Source organism: Macaca nemestrina, chromosome 17, assembly GCF_043159975.1.
Source record: "Macaca nemestrina isolate mMacNem1 chromosome 17, mMacNem.hap1, whole genome shotgun sequence".
NCBI classification, from domain to species: domain Eukaryota; kingdom Metazoa; phylum Chordata; class Mammalia; order Primates; family Cercopithecidae; genus Macaca; species Macaca nemestrina.
In genome coordinates, this window is record NC_092141.1 from 49,310,917 (window position 1) to 49,331,322 (window position 20,406).

Genomic DNA, 20,406 nt, shown 5'->3' on the forward strand with positions numbered 1-20,406 from the left:
GAGGAAGACGTTAGGGATACAGGGATCAGTGCTACCTTGTCTGAATGAAGAAGCTTCTTGGGATGTTTAGTGCTACAATCCTAGCTTCCTAATTATTGCTTGTTATCTTGCCTGTGTGCATATTCACATTTTTTCCAGGAAAGGATGTGGTCCAAGAAAGAACAGTGAACTCAGAGCTCTGGTCTGGGCTAGATTTAAGTGTTGAAATGTCTCTTCACTGGCTCCGTAGGCTCTATAAACTCTGCTTTGCAGTGTACATACCAGTGATTCTTCTCCTGACCACCATGTGTATCACACTTGAATTCCTGTCCAAAATTTTCTTTTAAAACATACTGCATATGTCCCTAACCCACTGTCTTCTCTACTGAGCCCTAAGTTTGGCAGATACCCCTTTCTTGTTCTGCCACCTACCCACCAAATATAGCTTTAACCACTAGCTTGCCATTTTGGGCCAATAATCTTTTATTTTATTTTATTTTATTTGTTTTTTTTTTTTTTTGAGATAGGGTCTCACTCTCTTGCCCAAGCTGGAGTGCAGTGGTGCAATAATGGCTCACTGCAGCCTCAACCTCTGAAGCTCAAGTGATCCTCCTGCCTCAGCCTCCTGAGTAGCTGGGGCTACAGTGATACACCACTACACTTGGCTAAATTTTTTATTTTTAGTAGAGATGAGGTCTGACTATGTTGCCCAGGTTGGTCTCAAACTTCAAGGCTCAAGTAATCCTCCTACCTTGGCCTCCCAATGGCCCTCCCTCCTGGGATTACAGGTGTGAGCCACCATGCCTGGCCAACCAACAGTCATTTATGTGAAGAGATATTTCCTCAACTATATCAATCATACTGTTTCCTATGGGTTTGAGGAATGTGAGCTAAAAGAAAACTGGCTTTAGCCAGGCACGGTGACTCATGCCTGTAATCCCAGCACTTTGGGAGGCTGAGGCGGGTGGATCACCTGAGAGTGGGAGTTTGAGACCAGCCTGGCCAACATGGTGAAACCCCAGCTCTACTAAAAATACAAAAAATTAGCTGGGTGTGGTGATGCACATCTGTAATTCCAGCTACTCGGGAGGCTGAGGCAGGAAAATTGCTTGAACCCGGGAGGCGGAGGTTGCAATGAGCTGAGATCGTGCCACTACATTCCAGCCTGAGCGACAGAGCAAGACTCCATCTCAAAAAAAAAAAAAAAAAAAAAAAAGCAAAAAACCGGCTTTATATTTTTAACTAAATAACTTCCTACTCCTACACCCTAAAATGTCTCAGATGATGCAATGTCAATCTTATTAATAGATGGAAAACCATTTCCGCAAGCAGGAATGCTTGCACAAGGAGTTAAGATAAACAACGTAAATATTTCAAGTTTCTGGGAAACATAATGTCAGGTCAGTGTATGGTGTTCCAGCTGTGGAAAAGGGGAAAAGATACAAAGTCCTAACCATTTAGACTCTAGGGAGCTAGTGAAACAGGAAGAGATGAAAAGAAAGATCGGGGAATTGATGATGCCCTCAAAGAACTGCTAAAAAAGAAACTTGATGGGTTTTAAATTATAAACTTTACCTAATATAAACCAAAAATAAAATTCTAAGCCTTCGAACATCTGAATGGATCCCTCATGTTGGCAAGGGCATTCCAAAGCTAACCTGAAAGGCCATGACGGAAAGGGGGTGGAGTCCAAAATTCCCTTTTGGAATTCCTGATAGAACAGACTCTTAAGTCTGGTAACAAACATTTACACTCATTGTTCTCTCCTTCCAAAGCCTGCTACCTGGCGGCTTCATCTGCATAAAACCTTCGTCTCCACAACCCCTTATCTTAACCCAGACATTCCAAAGTTTTTACACAATAATGTAACTCTTTCAGTCCATTAACATTTTTTTTTTGAGACAGTCTTGCTCTGTCACCCAGGCTGGAGTGCAGTGGTGTGATCTCGGGTCACTGCAACCTCTGCCTCCCAGGTTCAAGCGATCCTCCTGCCTCAGCCTCCTGAGTAGCTGGGATTACAGGCCCATGCCAAAACACCCAGCTAATTTTTTTTTTTTTTTTAGTAGAGATGGGGTTTAGTAGAGACGAGGCCTCCCAAAGTACTGGGATTATAGCTATGAACCACCGTGCCTGGCCTTCATTATTATTATTTTTGAGACAGTCTCACTTTGTCACCCAGGCTGGAGTGCAGTGGCGCAATCATGGCTCACTGCAGCCTTGACCTCCTCCGGCTCCAGCCATCCTCCCACCTCTGTCTCCCGAGTAGCTGGGACCACAGCTGTGTGCTGCAACGCTCTGCTAATGTTTGTATTGTTTACACAGACAGGGTTTTCTTCATTTTTACCAGGCTGGTCTCAAACTCCTGAGCTCAAGCAATCCACCTGCCTCAGCCTCCCAAAGTGCTGGGATTACAGACATGAGCCACCGCACCTGACCTCACTTTTTCTTTCCTTTTTTTTTTTTTTTTTTTTGAGACAGAGTCTCAGTCTGTCACCCAGGCTAGAATGCAGTGGCACAATCTTGGCTCACTGCAACCTCTACCTCCTGAGCTCAAGCAATCCTCCCACCTCAGCCTCCTGAGTAGCTGGGACTACAAGCAGGCACCACCATGCTTGGCTAATTTTTAAATATTTTGTAGAGACGAGGTTTCATTATATTGTCCGGGGTGGTCTCAAACTCCTGGGCTCAAGTGATCTTGCCACTTCAGCCTCCTAAAGTGCTGGGATGACAGGTGTGAGCAACTGTGTCCAGCCCTTTTTTATGCTTTTTGAAACATAGCAAGTAAATTGTTTGTTGTTACTGTTTTTGAGACAGTTTTGCTCTTGTTGTCCAGACTGGAGTGCAATGGTGCAATCTCGGCTCACCGCAACCTCTGCCTCCTGGGCTCAAATGATTTTGCCACCTCAGCCTCCTAAGTAGCTGGGATTACAGGCATGCGCCACCACGCCCAGCTAATTTTGTATTTTTAGTAGAGACGGGGTTATTCCATGTTGGTCAGGCTGGTCTCAAACTCCCAACCTCAAGGTGATCCACCCGCCTCAGCCTCCCAAAGCGCTAGGGTTATAGGCATGAGCCACCGAGACTGGCAGTAAATTGTTTTAAAATTAGATATATGGAGGCCGGGCGCGGTGGCTCAAGCCTGTAATCCCAGCACTTTGGGAGGCCGAGACGGGCGGATCACAAGGTCAGGAGATCGAGACCATCCTGGCTGACACGGTGAAACCCCGTCTCTACTAAAAAATACAAAAAACTAGCCGGGCGAGGTGGTGGGCGCCTGTAATCCCAGCTACTCGGGAGGCTGAGGCAGGAGAATGGCGTGAACCCAGGAGGCGGAGCTTGCAGTGAGCTGAGATCCGGCCACTGCACTCCAGCCTGGGCGGCAGAGCGAGACTCCGTCTCAAAAAAAAAAAAAAAAAAAAAAAAATTAGATATATGGGTTGCAGTGTAGTTCTATGAGACACGCTGTTCTAAACATTTCAGGAGCAAACTGCTGGGAATTGTGGGAACTGGAGTTGAACAGAATTTGTCCTTACTAGGTGAGAGGTCATGGGAACATGATAGTAAGAAACATGACATAAGGCAAAAGATGGGAGTTTCCTTTCTAATGAAAAAAGGCCTTTGCTTAAGCTCGACTCTTGCGATGAGTATGAAAGAGGCAGGATGTGAGCTTAATTCAACAAACATGCACTGAACACCTGCAAGGAAGGACACTGTGCTAGGGCGGGGTAATAATGAGTTAGACCTGGCCTCCGGCCACTAGGAGGCCACCACTTGGCATATTCTTTGCTGCAGAGCATATACCTGACTCATGGTAAGACTCCATGTTTACTGAACAGATTAACATCAACGTCTAAACACTCTGGAAGAAATGTAAAGCAGCAACACTACAGGCACACAGTGAATTAAGCCCTTAAAGGCCGCATTATGAGACAATTTGAAGAGCGGAGGAATGTCCGGTAAATGAGAAGATGGTAAGAAGTAGTAGTAGTAAGAGACATCTTTGGGCCAGTCACGGTGGCTGACGCCTGTAATCCCAGCACTTTGAGGGGTTGAGGTAGGAAGATCACTTGAGGCAAGGAGTTTGAAACCAGCCTGGGGGCCGGGCGCGGTGGCTCAAGCCTGTAATCCCAGCACTTTGGGAGGCCGAGACGGGCGGATCACGAGGTCAGGAGATCGAGACCATCCTGGCTAACACGGTGAAACCCCGTCTCTACTAAAAATACAAAAAACTAGCCGGGTGAGGTGGTGGGCGCCTGTAGTCCCAGCTACTTGGGAGGCTGAGGCAGGAGAATGGCGTAAACCCGGGAGGCGGAGCTTGCAGTGAGCTGAGATCCGGCCACAGCACTCCAGCCTGGGTGACAGAGCGAGACTCCGTCTCAAAAAAAAAAAAAAAAAAAACCCAGCCTGGCCAACATGGTAAAATCCATCTCTACTAAAAATACAAAAATTAGCCTGGCATGGTGGCTTACGCGCCTGTAATCCCAGCACGTTGGGAGGCTGAGGTGGGCAGATAACTTGAGGTCAGGAGTTCGAGACCAGCCTGGCCAATATAGTGAAACCGTGTCTCTACTAAAAATACAAAACTTAGCAAAGTGTGGTGGCGTGCACCTATAATCCAGCTACTCTGGAGGTGGAGGCATGAGAATTGCTTGAGCCTGGGGTGGCGGAGGTTGCAGTGAGCCAAGATCGCGCCAGTGCACTCCAGCCTGGACAACAGAGTGAGACTCTGTCTTTAAAAAAAAAAATTATTCTGTAAATTGTCACACAGATGGGGTTTAGGAACTCCTGGACCATCCAGGTTCATCCAGGTGGCACAGGAAGAAGGGAGAAATTAAAGATTAACTTTGGGGTCTTGACTGTCTCAACATTTTCTTTTTTTTTCTTTTTTTTTTTTTTTTTTGAGACGGAGTCTCGCTCTGTCGCCCAGGCTGGAGTGCAGTAGCGCGATCTCGGTTCACTGCAAGCTCTGCCTCCCGGGTTTATGCCATTCTCCTGCCTCAGCCTCCCGAGTAGCTGGGACTACAGGCGCCCGCCACCTCGCCCGGCTAATTTTTTTTTTTCGTTTTTTTTAGTAGAGACGGGGTTTCACCGTGTTAGCCAGGATGGTCTCAATCTCCTGACCTCATGATCCGCCCGTCTCGGCCTCCCAAAGTGCTGGGATTACAGGCTTGAGCCACCGCGCCCGGCCAACTGTCTCAACATCTTCCCTGCCTACTCCAGGGAAGACTAATAAATATACCACAAAACATAAATGAAGTAGTCTAAAAAGAAGTATGTAAAGTAGGAAACTTTTGTGTATGAAAGAAGTTTTCACCTCTTCCTACAGAGACCAGGGAGTCTTTTATGCTCAGATGAATTCTTTATAATTGAAAAGAAAATGCAGAACATCTGAAAACTCCTTTGATCTCTTACATTTTTCTAAAAGCAGTGCCCCCCCCCTTTTCCTTCTGAAATTGTGCAAAGTACTTTCATACACACTTTCTACCAGGAAGGCATCTCATTATGTCTGATTCCATCAGAAAGCCGGGAACAATGACACCCCAGTCCTCCCAGGCTTTGAGAACGACGCACCCACGTGGGAGTGGAACATACAAGCAGATCTCTCCCTCTGAACTCTGGTGCTCCTGGAGAGTGGTGTCATTGTGGTCATATGTTGTTTATTCTGAGCTCCTAGCCAGCCAACTTCAATAAGCAATAACTCATTTACTGAAACATGTAAACAGCCTCAGCACCAAAGCAGCCAAATGGAAAGCCGCCTGGACCACATGCTCCAGAAGGTGTAACAAAGTCATGATTCTGCCTTCTGGCTTGGCAAAGGCAGTTGGGAAGATGCCCTCACGCTGACTTAGGAGCACTCCTGACCTCTGGGTTCTAGGTGGCAGCCACTGCTGTCTAGGCTAGCACTGCTGGAATCTTGGACTCCGGTAGAAACATACAGGAAATCACATTGCCAAACTTTTCTCCTTATAAAGACAGATGATCTCTCCAGGAACTACCATCCTCTCAGTTCTAAAAGGGAGGGGCCATTGGTTAAGCCAGCAGGATACTGGGGAGAGGAATTTCAAAAGTTTACTGTGGCCCTAAGGTCCAGTCACAGTGCTAGCTCTTTAACAACAGCACCACATAACAAGGCTTAAGGCCATACTACCCTGGAGAATTCTCTGAAGAAGTCCAGCTTATTCACTGACAGAAGTTACAGTGTGGTGTCAAGAACGGCACATTCACTAGGAATTTAGGAGTTAGGAAACCTGAGATACAGACATATTACAGGCCCCACCATCCTTATTGGTCATTATCGCCCCTCCATATGTTCAAAACAGAGTAGTCTGTCTTCCTCAGACTTGCCTCCTTTATATTCCTGGCATGGTGATGGGCACTGCTGTCTTTTCAGGGGCTCTTTGGGTCCTTCTTCGCCTTTTTTTTTTTCTCTCAGATGTAGTCTCTCTCTGTTACCCAGGCTGGAATACAGTGGCGCAATCTCGGCTCACTGCAACCTCTGCCTCCTGGGATTCAAGTGATCCTCCCATCTCAACCCCCCCAGTAGCTGGAGCCACAGTAGAGTTCCAACCTGCCCAGCTAATTTTTTTTTTTTTTTTTTTTTTTTTTTTGAGTCTCGCTCTTGTTGCCCAGGCTAGGGTGCAATAGCGCGATCTTGGCTCACCACAACCTCCGCCTTCTGGGTTCAAGCAATTCTCCTGCCTCAGCCTCCTGAGTAGCTGGGGTTACAGGCACCTGTCCCCACCCCCGGCTAATTTTTGTATTTTTAGTGGAGATGGAGTTTCACCATGTTGGGCAGGCTGGTCTCGAACTCTTGACCTCAGGTTATCTGCCTGTCTCAGCCTGCCAAAGTGTTGGGATTACAGGCATGAGCCACCACGCCTGGCCAGTATGCAGCTGTTTTTTTAAAAAATATTAGTAGCTGTCTTTTTAAGGAATAGAATGGGAGGCAGTTTTGCCCTAAGCAGTTCCCAGCTTGACTTTTCTTTGGCTTAGTGATTTTGGGGTCCCAAGATTTATTTTCTTTTTATCGGACTTATGTTCTAGTGTGGCAAGCAGCCCAAAGGCAAGAAAATAGACAAACTAGTTGTGAATTAGGTCGGTACTTTAAGGAAACTAAACAGCGAGCTAAGGCAGAGCTACAGAGGACTCGGGTGGAAAACGTGATCCTGTCTTTCTCCCCACCCTACACAGAGCCCCCTATTTGTTCTTTCCTGGTGTCTGAGTTTTTTTCTGGTTAGAATACCTTTTGTTTCACTACCCCTACCTTGTCAATTCAAATACTACTCCCCTCAGGAAACTTTTGTTTTTCTGTTTGTTTGAGAGGGTCTCACTTTGTCCCTGGTCAACCAGGCTGGAGTGCAGTGGTGCCATCTTGGCTCACTGCAACCTCTGCCTCCCGGGTTCAAGCGATCCTCATGCCTCAGCCTCCCGAGTAGCTGGGATTATAGACATGCACCACCAGGCCCAGCTAACTTGTATTTTTAGTAGAGACAGGGTTTTGCCATGTTGGACCAGGCTGGTCTTGAACTCCTGGCAACAAGTGATCCTCCCGCCTCATCCTCTTAAAGTGCTGGGATTATAGGCATGAGCCGTGGTGCCCAGCCCTGTATTCACTTTTTAAATCCCCACTGGTGTGAGGTGCTGTGAAGAAGAGACAAAGGACGATACAGATCTCCCTCCAGGAGCCTGCAGTCTTCTTAGGGATTTTATGCCTGTATACAGATAACTATCATACAGAGTGAGGTGAGGGCCATAAGAAAAGAAATGTGACGAGATCATTGCTGACGAGGAAAGATCAGAACAGGGTTTCCTAGCCAAGTGCAGTGGCTCACACCCGTAATTCCAGTGCTTTGGGAGGCCGAGGCAGGTGGATTGATTGAGCTCACGAGTTTAAAACCAGCGTGGCCAACGTGGTGAAACCCTGTCTCTACTAAAAAAAAAAAAATACAGAAATTAGCTGGCTGCGGTGGCGCAGTCCTGTAGTCCCAGCTACTGGCGGGGAGTGGGGCGACTGTGGTGGGAGGATTGCTTGAGCCTGGGAGGTGGAGGTTGCAGTCAGCTGTGGCTGTGATCGTACCACTGTACTTTATCTTGGGCAACTGAGTGGAACCCTGTCTCAAAACAAAACCCAAACTCAAGACATTAGTTTTTCTTTTTCATTGAAAAAGGAAAAAAAAGGACTGTAGAAATAGAAATTACTTTTACCCAAGTGTGGTGGTGAGTGCCTATAGTCCCAGCTACTCGGGAGACTGAGGCGGGAGGATGATTTGAGCCCGGGAGTTGGAGTCTGGCCTGGGCAACTTGGGAGACCCTGTCTCCTTAAAACAAACAAACAAAAAACCTTGCTTTTAAATCATAATTAGAGTAAACACCACTCTGGGAATCTGCTGACATGGATGGCTAAGAATGGAGCTGGCTTTTTCCAACCCTGTGATACAGAGAAGTGTAAAGGCTGCTCATCTATTTAAATAGCAAAAATTCAGGTTGTGGCCTTGATTTTCTGTTATCTTCCTTTCTTCATCAACTACCTGTGATCACAAGATGAAACAAGTATGCTGAAGCTTGGACTTTTGCACCAATTTCTACAGAACAGAGTGGTTCAGAGCCAGAAGGCCTCTGCTGCCCGCTCTGCTTCCTTGTTTCCCTTGACAAATTACTGAACCACCCTGCCTTAATTTCCTCATGGCGTTGTTAAGTACAATACATGTGAAACAGGCCTGAAAATAATGCCTGGTACAAAGCAAACAATCATTATCAAAAGTTGTAGTAATCCACTGTGCTTCCTGGTACAGGGCAGGCCAGAGTTCCTGGGAGCTAATCTTGATTGCTGGTGTTCCGTGTGGTTGTTGTGTACAAAGAAATTACCACAGAGGGAACATGGAGGTGGGAAAGGGCTGGTGCAATGGGCAGAATGAAGAGGTGTCTGAAGAACCAACAACATGACACTAGGCAGGAACGTCTGGCAGCTCTGAGAGAGGTTTAGCAATCCTTACTCAAGTGCAAGTGACTGTGAGGTGCACTAAAAAGTGAAGGGCAGAGAAAAGCCTCCTTGTCTTAGTCTCAGCCTTCATCTTTTTAACTAATGAAAAGAAGCTGGGGGCTCGCTTTGGCAGCACATACACCAAAATCGGAACAACATACAGAAGATTAGCACGGCCCCTGCACAAGAATGACACTCAAATTTGTGTTCCGGGTGCGGTGCTTCATGCTTGTAATCCCAGCACTTTGGGAGGCCGAGGCAGGTGGATCACCTGAGGTTAGGAGTTTGAGACCAGCCTGGCCAACACGATGAAACCCCGTCTCTACTGAAAAAAATTACAAAAATTTAACTGAGTGTGGGGGCATGCACCTGTAATACCAGCTACTCGAGAGGCTGAGGCAGGAGAATCGCTTTGAACCCGGGAGGTGGAGGCTGTAGTGAGCCGAGATTGCGCCACTGCACTCCAGCTTCGGCAACAAGAGTGAAACTCCATCTCAAAAGAAAAAAAAAAAGTTGGGAAAAACATGGTTCTCCAGGGCCGTGGCGAGCCAAGCTTCCGCACTACTGCCAAGAGGAGTGAACTTGAGCTGCTTTTTGTTTCCTCCACACAACATGGTGAGGAGCCAAAGGAAGACAGTGATCTAAGTCATTCCCCACCTTCAGGCGGCACCATCCCTGTTTGCAAATCCCTAACTGCCTCACTCCCCTGCAGCATTTTTTCCCCACTAGAAACAGACAGGAACAAAATTAAGCAATGTTGATTACTGCTTCGGTCAAAAGTGGTCTGAAGGGAAAAGCTGATGTGTTTTGTCCCCCAAAGGGGATAGATGGCCTTGAAGGAAAATGCCACATTTGGATTAGATTTGTGGTAGGGGAGGAGTGACCTGCCAAGGGCTCCTTGAATAAACAAAACTTCCTCAAAGGGCTTTGGATGGAGGTCATCAAAGCAAGATGCACAGAAAGATCCTCCTCCCTGGTAACTCTCCAGGGATGGCTGACTGTGCGCTTACATAGGTAGCTCAGGGGTCCCACTTGAAGTCAGTTGCCCAGAATAAGCCAGAGCCTGCCCCCTCAAGAATTCAGGAATGTGGTTTCCAATGCAAATAAAGGCTAAATTGTAGAAACAGTGCTGGAGTGTGTTCAAGCCCTCCCTCTAGGTCCTCTGAGTCATTTGGAAATGGTTAACAAACAGGTCGGACACCTGGGTTGATTACTGCTGAAGGGGATTTCCACACAAACCCTATACTGTAAAATCATCCTCTTGCCTTCCCAAAGCAATTCAGTTCCACTTTCTAGACCGAATGTGCCTTAAAGATTCCAAATGTCCTAAATCAGATCCTAGGGTTCCTAAATTAGAGCAGCAACTGCTGCTGACACAAAGAAACAAGGAGCCAAGCAACTTTGTGCTTTAAAAAAAAAAAAAAAAAGTTTATTTTAAATTAAGAGGAACAGATGTCCAATGTTTCAAAAAGCCACACATTTGTGGATTTGGCTGACAAACCCTCTAAGCTGCATTTTATTTCTGTTCCCATAGAGTCAGCCAGCCACTTGCAACTGACTCACTTCTCTCTGGGTCACAGTTTGGGCCAGTCTCCTGACGACAGAATTAGAATCCAGATATCAAATGAATCCAGGGTGCTTGGGTGGAGAGCAGGTGTTAAAAGCCATCTAAAACCACCCCTTCCCTGCTTTAATTTAGGAGTATCAACACCCACACAGCAAACTGCAAGGCTAGTGGGTCAAAGAGAATAAGCAAACAGTTGGCACCTGCCAATCCCAGCGCCATGCAATTTTAAAGGCAATGAGTAAGCAGCTGTCTGGAACAGGTTTTTGTATAACCCTTCTTAAGCGTACTGGTTAAATATGCAAATACATGTAGGTTATTTGCTGCAATTCAAGGCCTCACCCCCAAGGCAAACGCATTACCTCAGGTGAACTCTTGGCCTTGTTGGAAAGGGACATGATCCCTAGCTCCTGTCCACCAGACACAAATGACTCAATTGCTTCTCAAGTTTAAAGTACATGATGTGCTTTCTTTTCTTGTCTTTGAGAATAAAGGAATTTATCTTCAGATACGAGGGTTTTGTGTGTAGTATCTCCTTTATGTTGTGTAAATACTGGAGAGACTTCAATAAATGTTAGAGATGTTACTTGGCTTTCAAAAACTTTAAACTCCTGCTTAGTTTTAATTTTTTGTAGCACCTCAAACAATTATTTATGAATAAAATGAAGCAGTTTTTTTTTTTGTATTTTTTTTAAACAGAAATGAGATTCTCAGGTCTACTGAGGAAGATCTTGCATGCCATCAATTTTTTCATGGTTTAAAACCTATTTACCCAGCAAATCTCACTGGATTTTCTAGACTGACCTTGTAACAAGTGTTAAAAGCCGATACTCCCTTTTCTCCTCTTTACCTTCCAGATTCTTTAGTATTAATATATATATTTTTTGAGACAGGGTCTGTGTCACTCAGGCTGCAGTAGTGACACAATCACGGCTCACTAATGAGGTGATCCTCCCATCTCAGCCTGGGACTATAGGCACATGCTATCACACTTGGCTAACTTTTAAATATTTTGTAGAGAGGTCTCATTATATTGTCCAGGCTGGTCTCGAACTCCTGGGCTCAGGAGTGATTTGCCCGCCCTGGCCTCCCAAAGTGCTAGAATTACAGGCATGAGCAACCGTGATAACCAATATTCTTTTTTTTTTTTTTTGAGACGGAGTCTCACTCTGTCGCCCAGGCAGGAGTGCAGTGGCCGGATCTCAGCTCACTGCAAGCTCCGCCTCCCGGGTTCACGCCATTCTCCTGCCTCAGCCTCCGGAGTAGCTGGGACTACAGGCGCCCGCCACCTCGCCCGGCTAGTTTTTTGTATTTTTTAGTAGAGATGGGGTTTCACCGTGTTAGCCAGGATGGTCTCGATCTCCTGACCTCGTGATCTGCCCATCTCGGCCTCCCAAAGTGCTGGGATTACAGGCTTGAGCCACCGCGCCTGGCCCAATATTCTTTATAATGAAAATAAATTAGTAAATGTCAATATTTTCAGGTGGGGAAGTTAAAAAACTTTTTTTGGTTTCTTCAGTAAATTTTTCACTTATCAAAAGTTTGATGTAGTATCTGCTAGAAAACAAAAGCGCATATGCTAAGAAAGCATTTTAAAATATATCTTTGCTTCTGGAGGAGTGAATGCAATGTCGTCAAATTCTTGCATGTATATCAGATGCTCAGTCTTTTTTTTTTGTGAGATGGTGTCTTGCTCTGTTGACCAGACTGGAGTGCAGTGGCACGATCTCGGCTCACTGTAACCTCCACCTTCCGGGTTCAAGTGACTCTCCTATTTCCCAAGTAGCTGAGATTACAGGCATACGCCACCACAGCTGGCTAATTTTTGTATTTTTAGTAGAGATAGGGTTTCACCATGCCGGCCAGGCAAGTCTTGAACTCTTGACCTCAAGTGATCCTGTCTTGGCCTCCCAAAAGGCTGGGATTACAGGCATGAGCCGCTGTGCCCCGCCTCAGTCTTTGGGAATGCCCAGCATGGTGGCTCACGCCCGTAATACCAGCACTTTGGGAGGCCGAGGCGGGATCGCTCAAGCCCGGGAATTTAAGACCGGCCTGGGCAAAATATTGAGACCGTCTTTAAAAATTTGAAAATTAGCCAGGTATGGTGGTTCATGCTGGTCCTTGCCAGGGAGGCTGAGGTGGGAGAATTGATTGAGCCTGGGAGGTCAAGGCTGTAAAGAGCCATGACTGGCTGGGTGTAGTGGCTCACGCCTGTAATCCCAGCACTTTGGGAGGCCGAGGCAGGCGGATCACCTGAGGTTGGGAGCTCGAGACCAGCCTGATCAACATGCAGAAACCCTGTCTTTACTAAAAATACAAAATTGGTCGGGCGTGGTGGCACATGCCTATACTCCCAGCTACTAGAGAGGCTGAGGCAGGAGAATTGCTTGAACCTGCGAGGTGGAGGTTGCGGTGAGCCGAGATCGTGCCATTGCACTCCAGCCCGGGCAACAAGAGTGAAACTCCATCTCAAAAAAAAAAAAAAAAAAAGGAGCCATGACTGTGCCACCACACTTCAGTAGCAAAACCTCATTTCAAAAAAAAAGCAGTGGCGAGGGGTGGTGGGTAACTTTTATTGCTGTACTTTTCTTTATTGAACTCTTGCTGGGATTATAGGCGTGTGCCACCATGCCCGGCTACTTTTTTGTATTTTTAGTAGAGAGGTGGTTTTTCCATGTTGGTCAGGCTGGTCTCGAACTCCCGACCTCAGGTGATCCGCTCGCCTCAGCCTCCCAAAGTGCTGGGATTACAGGTGTGAGCCATCATGCCCGGCCCTATTTATTGAACTCTTGGCCTCAAGGGATCCTCCTGCCTTGGCCTTCCCAAGTATTGGGATTATAAGCGTGAGCCACTGCACCCAGCCTATTTCAGTACTTTACATGTTACCGATTTATTCCTTAGATAAACTGTCCTTCTATCTCTTTTATTTTTATAGATGAAAGAAACCAAGGCTCTTTTAAACTTTCTCATGTCACAAACTATGTGGAAGAAACCTGAACCACCATTAACACAGACTATTACACATGGGGGAAAATGGGTTTCAAAGTAATATATGGAAAAGCTTTTTGATACTAAAAGGTTGGGAATCTCTGTGACCTTCTTACACATGGGTCAGGCTAAACAATTCACCTCAGGGTACATAAGCCCAACTGGTTATTTAACTTAGCTAGTACATGATCCATACTCAGATTGAGTCATTGTTGAATGACTGGTGAAATGACAAAAAGCCTCATGTTGTCCTACTAAGGCTGTGGATAGCACAGAGCACACTGTGGGCAGAGACTGAGCTTGTTTGTTTAGGAGCACTCAATACTGCATATGTTTCAATAATTAAACTAGTGTATTTAAGAAACTTCATTCTAGGTGGGCACGGTAGCTCACATCTGTGATCCCAGAACGTTGGGAGGCCGAGGCGGGTGGATCACCTGAGGTCAGGAATTCGAGACCAGCCTGACCAACATGGCGAAACCTCATCTCTACTAAAAATACAGAAACTAGCCTGGCGTGGTGGTGGGTGCCTGAAATCCCAACTACTCTGGAGGCTGAGGCAGGAGAATCGCTTGAACCTGGGAGGCAGAAGTTGCAGTGAGCCGAGAATGTACCATTGCACTCCAGCGTGGGTGATGGAGCGAGACTCTGTCTCAAAAAAACAAAAAATAAAAATAAAAATAAAAAACAAAAAAACCCAAAAACTTCATTCTAGCATTCGTAGGGAATGGAGAGGTGGCTACTATCCAAATGAAAGTAAAAACCTCTTCCTTCCCAGACTCATACTCCAGATTATGCATACACAGGGAATGCAGAAAACTATGGGAAAACTGGACATTGCACATTTTCATGTGACACGGTCTGTTTTTTTTTTTTTTTTTTGTCTTGCTCTGTCGCCCAGGCTGGAGTGCAGTGGTGCTATCTCGGCTCACTGCAACCTCTGCCTCCTGGGTTCAAGCGATTCTCCTGCCTCAGCCTCCTGAATAGCTGGGATTATAGGCGTGTATCACCACGCCCGGCTAATTTTTTGTATTTTTAGTAGAGACAGGGTTTCTCCATGTTGGCCAGCCTGGTCTCAAACTCCTGACCTCAGGTGATCTGCCTGCCTCGGCCTCCCAAAATGCTGGGATTACAGGCGTGAGCCACCGCGCCCGGCTGACATTGTCTGTTTTAAGGGAGGTGCTCCTCAGCTCTTCAGTGATAAACTGCTAATGTATTGCACTGCTTGACAGTTACCAAGTTGGAACATGATAAAACACTGCAGATGTGTAAGGCACAAAATGAGACTTATACAAAGTAGAAATGGAATTGCAAGAATTCCCAGGCCCTCTTTTTATTTACGGTGATACCAAACCATCCACTTGCAAATGCTCTGGTGTCTCATCAGCTGGAATTAAGTAGGTACTGTGTATCTTTGGGATCATGTAGTTGTCTCCACTTTGGTGGATACGAAAAACGAAAAAGGAAGGCACGAACAGCTGAAAAAGAAGGGTATCACACTGCCCCAGCTGGAATCCAGCAGGAACCTTTGGGCATGCCACAGCTGAACACTTAAAAGAGGAAAGAAGGAGAGCTGTTTTTCATTTATTTTGAAAGCAAATTCATTTGAAAGAGTGCATAAACGGTCATCATAAGTCAAACGTATCAATTACACCTTCAACCTAGGGAACACATTTTTTTTTCTATTTAATAATACACCATACTGAAATTATTTGCCAACGAATCCCAAAGATTTGGTACAAATAGTACAATTCGTATTTGCTTTCCTCTTTCCTTTCAGACAAACACCAAATAAAATGCAGGTGAAAGAGATGAAACATGACTAGAGGCCGACTTAGAAATTTATTCTGACTTGATCTAAAAAAAAAATATGTTAGTTAATGTTAATCTATCTAAAATAAAGCGTTTTGGGAATTCTTTTCGAAGAAGGTCAAGTAACAGTCATACTGCTAGAAAAGTCCCTGAAAAAAAAATTGTTAAGAAGTATAATAACCTTTTCAAAACCCACAATGCAGCTTACTTTTCCTTATTTATTTATTTGTGGTCATGAAAACTATCCCCATTTCCCCATAAAATCCTCCCTCCACACTGCTGCATTATGGCACAAAAGACTCAAAGTGCCACCAGACAGAAGGACCAGAGTTTCTGATTATATACAATGATGCTGGGTAATGTTTAAATGAGAACATTGGATATGGATGGTCAGATGAAAGATACCAAAATGTCAGACAGCCCATCGACTGGTGTTGCCATGAGATTCAACAGTCAACATCAGTCTGATAAGCTACCCGACAAGGTGGTACAGCCATGGAGATGTCACGATGGTAGGCAAAACAAGCAGACATTCAGGCAGGATTTGATAAAAAACAAAAACAAAAACAAAAAAACCCAGGCATTTCCGGCCTGTTGAGATCGAACCCCAATTCTATTCTATTCTGACATAATGCTCATAATGCTCCTAAAGGAAAAAGTAAAATTGCTTATTTTCCTCCCAAGCAAAACAAAATGAACAAGTTCAATCAAAAACGTCCCAATGGAAAAAAATAACATTAAGAATAAAACACTTACAGAAAGGCAAGAAAACTAGGTTACATATAAATTTGTGTCTGTTGAAACCAGAGTACAGGCTAGAAAACATTAACACAGATAGGACAGAGTGTGGTTCTTTTTAGAAATGGGTAATTTCTCTCTCCAGTATCCTTTCACTTGTATGAAATATCTCTCCTCTCCTATTTTCACAAACCAAGAAATTCCCAGGTAGGCCAATCCCAGAGGTACCATTTAGCAGTATGCAGCAGCCCAGTCTCAGCATAACAAAACATGCCTTGGTAGTGGCTCTCTCATGCAAATAAAAGAAGGCTTAAGAAATCTTGTTGTAGGTGGATTAGGCAAGGCTGCCATTCAGCTGGTATAAGCTAAAAGTAAAAAATCAAAACGCTCAAGAAAACGGACACAATTTTGGAATGATCAAAGATGTCTTTATAAAGTTTTTTCCAAGACTTCATTCTAAATATACAGAATAAAAAATGGTGTCAGCTCACTTGTAAGACACCAACCAGATTTTCCTTATACTGTCTCAAAATTTAAAGATCAATTTCCCCAGAGGGTGTGCAATGCATCATAAAATGGCCCTTTTTTGAGGGTGGGAGAGGAAGGTTGGGCAGGATGGAATATTAAATTGTAACATGATAAACATGCAAGACTGTTATCCAATCTAGATAATTTATATACATTTTGATGACTTAGGAAAACAAAGCAATCATTTGTGACAAGCCTAAAAAGCTTGACATATTTAACATACTTAGGAACTTTTTTTGTGTGGTGGGAATTCTCTAATTGTATCATGTGGGCCTTTTGAAAGTAACAAACAGAAGGCCAGTCTGTTGCAAGTTTGCTGCTGAACATCACGTTCCACCCTAAGAACACACAAGGTGGATTGGATTGAGGGTGGATACCTTACCTTAGCACAGAAGGAAAAAGTATGTCAGTGCAAAGTATGGACTGAACTGCTTTCAGGAAAAAAGTTGTAAAAATTGATACAGGTTGGAAAAGGGAATTTTCCTTCCTGGCTTGGAGTCCTCCCAATTGACGGCAGAACCCATCCACTCCAATTTCTGCAGTTTAAAACTTTCTCTGCTTATTTAGTTTTCTCCTCTGAGTTCAACCGCTGCTGGATTCGTTTGGCATAACTTTGTGCCATGGAGTTAATGATAGATAGGATGAAGTAACACACCATCACAACGACCAACTTTTCAAACATCCAGGACAACCAGTTTTCTCCCTGTAGAAATAAATGCAGAACAATGCAGTGAAAAAGGTTTCATTTGGTCAGTAGTAAAAAGAGGGTCATCTATAATGCTTTAAGGAAAATAATGCGGGCGCGGTGGCTCAAGCCTGTAATCCCAGCACTTTGGGAGGCCGAGGCGGGCGGATCACAAGGTCAGGAGATCGAGACCACAGTGAAACCCCGTCTCTACTAAAAATACAAAAAATTAGCCGGGCGCGGTGGCGGGCGCCTGTAGTCCCAGCTACTCAGGAGGCTGAGGCAGGAGAATGGCGGGAACCCGGGAGGCGGAGCTTGCAGTGAGCCGAGATCGCGCCACTGCACTCCAGCCTGGGCAACAGCGTGAGACTCCGTCTCAAAAAAAAAAAAAAAAAAAAAAAAAAAAAAAAGGAAAATAATGAAAACTTGAAGTGTGTAACTTAGAAAACCTGAAGAATTAAAACTGAAAAGTAAGCAACCCCAGCTACTCCAAAACACCCATTCCTCTCCTTTTCACACCCAACTAGCAAGATTTCACGTTGCTGGATGTAAAATCAATGTTGATTCATATAGTTTAGAATGGGGTGAGTGTGAGGTTAGCTCTTCTACTAGGACCTAAGAAAAAACTCTTTGATTAAACTCAACTCCGAAGTTACCACGCAGATATTTGTGAGTACTGTCAAGACAGTTAAATATTTTTGTTCTAGTATTAGGAGCTGTTTTTAAAACACATAAATGTATCTGTTTCTGATGTCATGTTTGGTCAATTGAGGGCACCAAAGGTCCACATAAAGAGTGCAAGGCCATTAAAAAAACAGTGCTTCTGGCCGGGCGCGGTAGCTCACGTCTGTAATCTCAGCACTTTGGGAGGCCAAGGCAGGCAGATCATCTGAGGTCAGGAGTTCTAGACCAGCCTGGCTAACATGGTGAAACCCTATTTCTACTAAAATACAAAAAATTAGCTGGTGTGGTGGCGCGTGCCTGGAATCGCAGCTACTCGGGAGGCTGAGGCAGGAGAATCGCTTGAACCCGGGAGGCAGAGAATGCAGTGAGCGGAGATTGCACCATCGCACTCCAGCTTGGGCAACAAGAGCGAAACTCCTGTCTCAAAAAACAAACAAACAAACAAAAAATGAACCAAACCAAACCAAACAAAAAATACTGTGCTTCCCTCGAGTTTCCCATTTCAGGTTATTGCTTACTCATCCTCTTCTAGTCATTTCCCTTTGCCTCAGAATCGTTTACAGAAAAGACAGTCTAAGTTTTAAAGTTCAGCTATGGTAAGAACCTTGGTGTATTAAAAAATTATCATTTCCCCATGGGTGAAAAGAAAAACAGAGTGAAAATCAAAGGGAGATATTCAAGTCACCTCAGTAAGTCTAATACTTTGTTACGCTGTAAGTTTTAACTTTTTAATCCACCTGGGGAGTATATCTACTAATTAAAGATCAAGGCAACAACTCATTCTATGTAACAGAACCATTGTTTTCCATTGGCTCCACCCTTGTTTTTGGGAGAAGATGTACAGAAGTACACTTTCTAGTTTAAGACAAAGACAAATTTCCCAGTAGAGCATACACAGACACTCAGCTTCTGTCAAGGAACACTGGCAAACCAACCTCACTTATTTGCCTAAAAATGTGAGTGAGAGCTGTGAATGTAATTTCAGCCTGAAACTTCCCAGAGGGGACAAGAAACCGGAATAAAGTCTTACCTGTGGTGTGCCCATTTCGCTTCTGTGGTGAAGCTTCTGCCGTTGAGCCTCCAGGTACTCCTGAAATGGCTTCTGCAGAGATGGACCTATGCCGGGGACAGCACTGGAAGCAGGTAGGGTACAGTAGCCCGAGGAAAAAGACACATTTGGGAAGAAAAGCAGGAAAAACGTTAAACAAAATGCACTTACCACCTGGACTCAAAAGGCAGGGATTGTATAGGAAGAGGAATAAAATATAAAAATCAGAGAACTGCTGAAATTCTGTGAGCTCTTTCTAGTAAAAAAAAAAAAAAAAAAAAAAAATTCTTCCTTCTAACAACCCCTTAAAAAGCAAAATCTCTCCCACCAACACGTCTGGGAGAGACTAAGAGCTGTAAATCAGGAACCGCTCCCAGCAAAAGAGTTAGTCCCAGAGTAAGGCCAGCTCAGCTGATACTGTACTCTGGTGTGGCACAAAGAATAAAATGAATGACTTCTCAGAAGTCCCACATTTATCACCACCAGTTCCTGTAAGAACTGGTTTGAACCAATTAATAAGGAAATGACTTATGCTTGTGTCATCCCTAGTTAAAAAAGAAACTGCCCACCCTCTCTCTGACTTGTCCCCTCTTCTCAGAGGGGGCGGTCTTTCTCAATCTAAGTCCTTATTAGGACAATCTGTGCGTCATCCTTATCCAAAAAGAATGCATTAGCAAACTTGGGAGGCACCTCCCACTAGTCAGAAGTCAGTGATTAACAAAGGAACAAAGAAGGAACTATGAACTTTGAATCATTTCATGGTTTATGGTAGACGGTTTGCACAGAAACTCCAGTACATTAGTAACAACTTGTTCTGAGATGACTGGGATAGTGATCTTTGATACATTTATGTACTCGGAGCTCCTTCTCACCCAGAATACATGGAGGCAGTGCTGTTAAACCGGTTTGGCAACTGTAGCTAACAGGCTCCTGTTTTAGACATGCTTGCAGGCGTTTTTAAAAATGGTAGCTTGGGGCAACTTAGAAAAAGCAAACATCTCTATTTTCTGTACCTTTTAGTTTCTTATCTGTCACATAGGGCTAAGGACGTAAATAAGTTCAAACTCTTTCTTACAGCCAGCCAGAGATTCCAATATGTACTTGCAACACTGCCTAATGCTTGTCCTGTTAAGTATCCTGACTCAAATTCACTTCACTTCTTTTTTTTTTTTTTTTTTGAGACTGAGTCTTGCTCTGTCGCCCACGCTGGAGTGCAATGGCGTGATCTCGACCCACTGCAACCTCCACCTCCCGGGTTCAAGTGATTCTCCTGCCTCAGACTCCTAAGTAGCTGGGATTAGAGGTGCCCTCCATGACGCCCAGCTAATTTTTGTAGAGACGGGGTTTCACCATGTTGGCCAGGCTGGTCTCGAACTCCTGACTTGAAGTAATCTGCCCAC

The 20,406-nt window shown here is 44.8% G+C and overlaps 1 protein-coding gene and 1 non-coding gene across 4 annotated transcripts in view; one reads left to right on the forward strand and one right to left on the reverse strand.

Moving 5' to 3' along the window:
• Window positions 1-9,076: 9,076 nt before the first annotated feature.
• Window positions 9,077-9,183, forward strand: LOC112425145 (U6 spliceosomal RNA). The gene has a single exon (XR_003016155.2). It is a non-coding gene; the product is annotated as a U6 spliceosomal RNA (small nuclear RNA).
• A 5,636-nt stretch (window positions 9,184-14,819) lies between these two features.
• LOC105476843 (vacuole membrane protein 1) overlaps window positions 14,820-20,406 on the reverse strand; it is a 142,157-nt gene continuing 136,570 nt past the window's right edge. For all 3 annotated transcript variants that reach the window (XM_011733104.3, XM_071082843.1, XM_011733103.3), the window contains 2 exons: window positions 18,989-19,091; window positions 14,820-17,292 (listed from right to left, as the gene is read on the reverse strand). In XM_011733104.3, coding sequence (XP_011731406.1) covers window positions 17,149-17,292; window positions 18,989-19,091 — 247 coding nt within the window. In that variant the 3' untranslated portion in view covers window positions 14,820-17,148. The remainder of the gene's footprint in view (window positions 17,293-18,988; window positions 19,092-20,406) is intronic.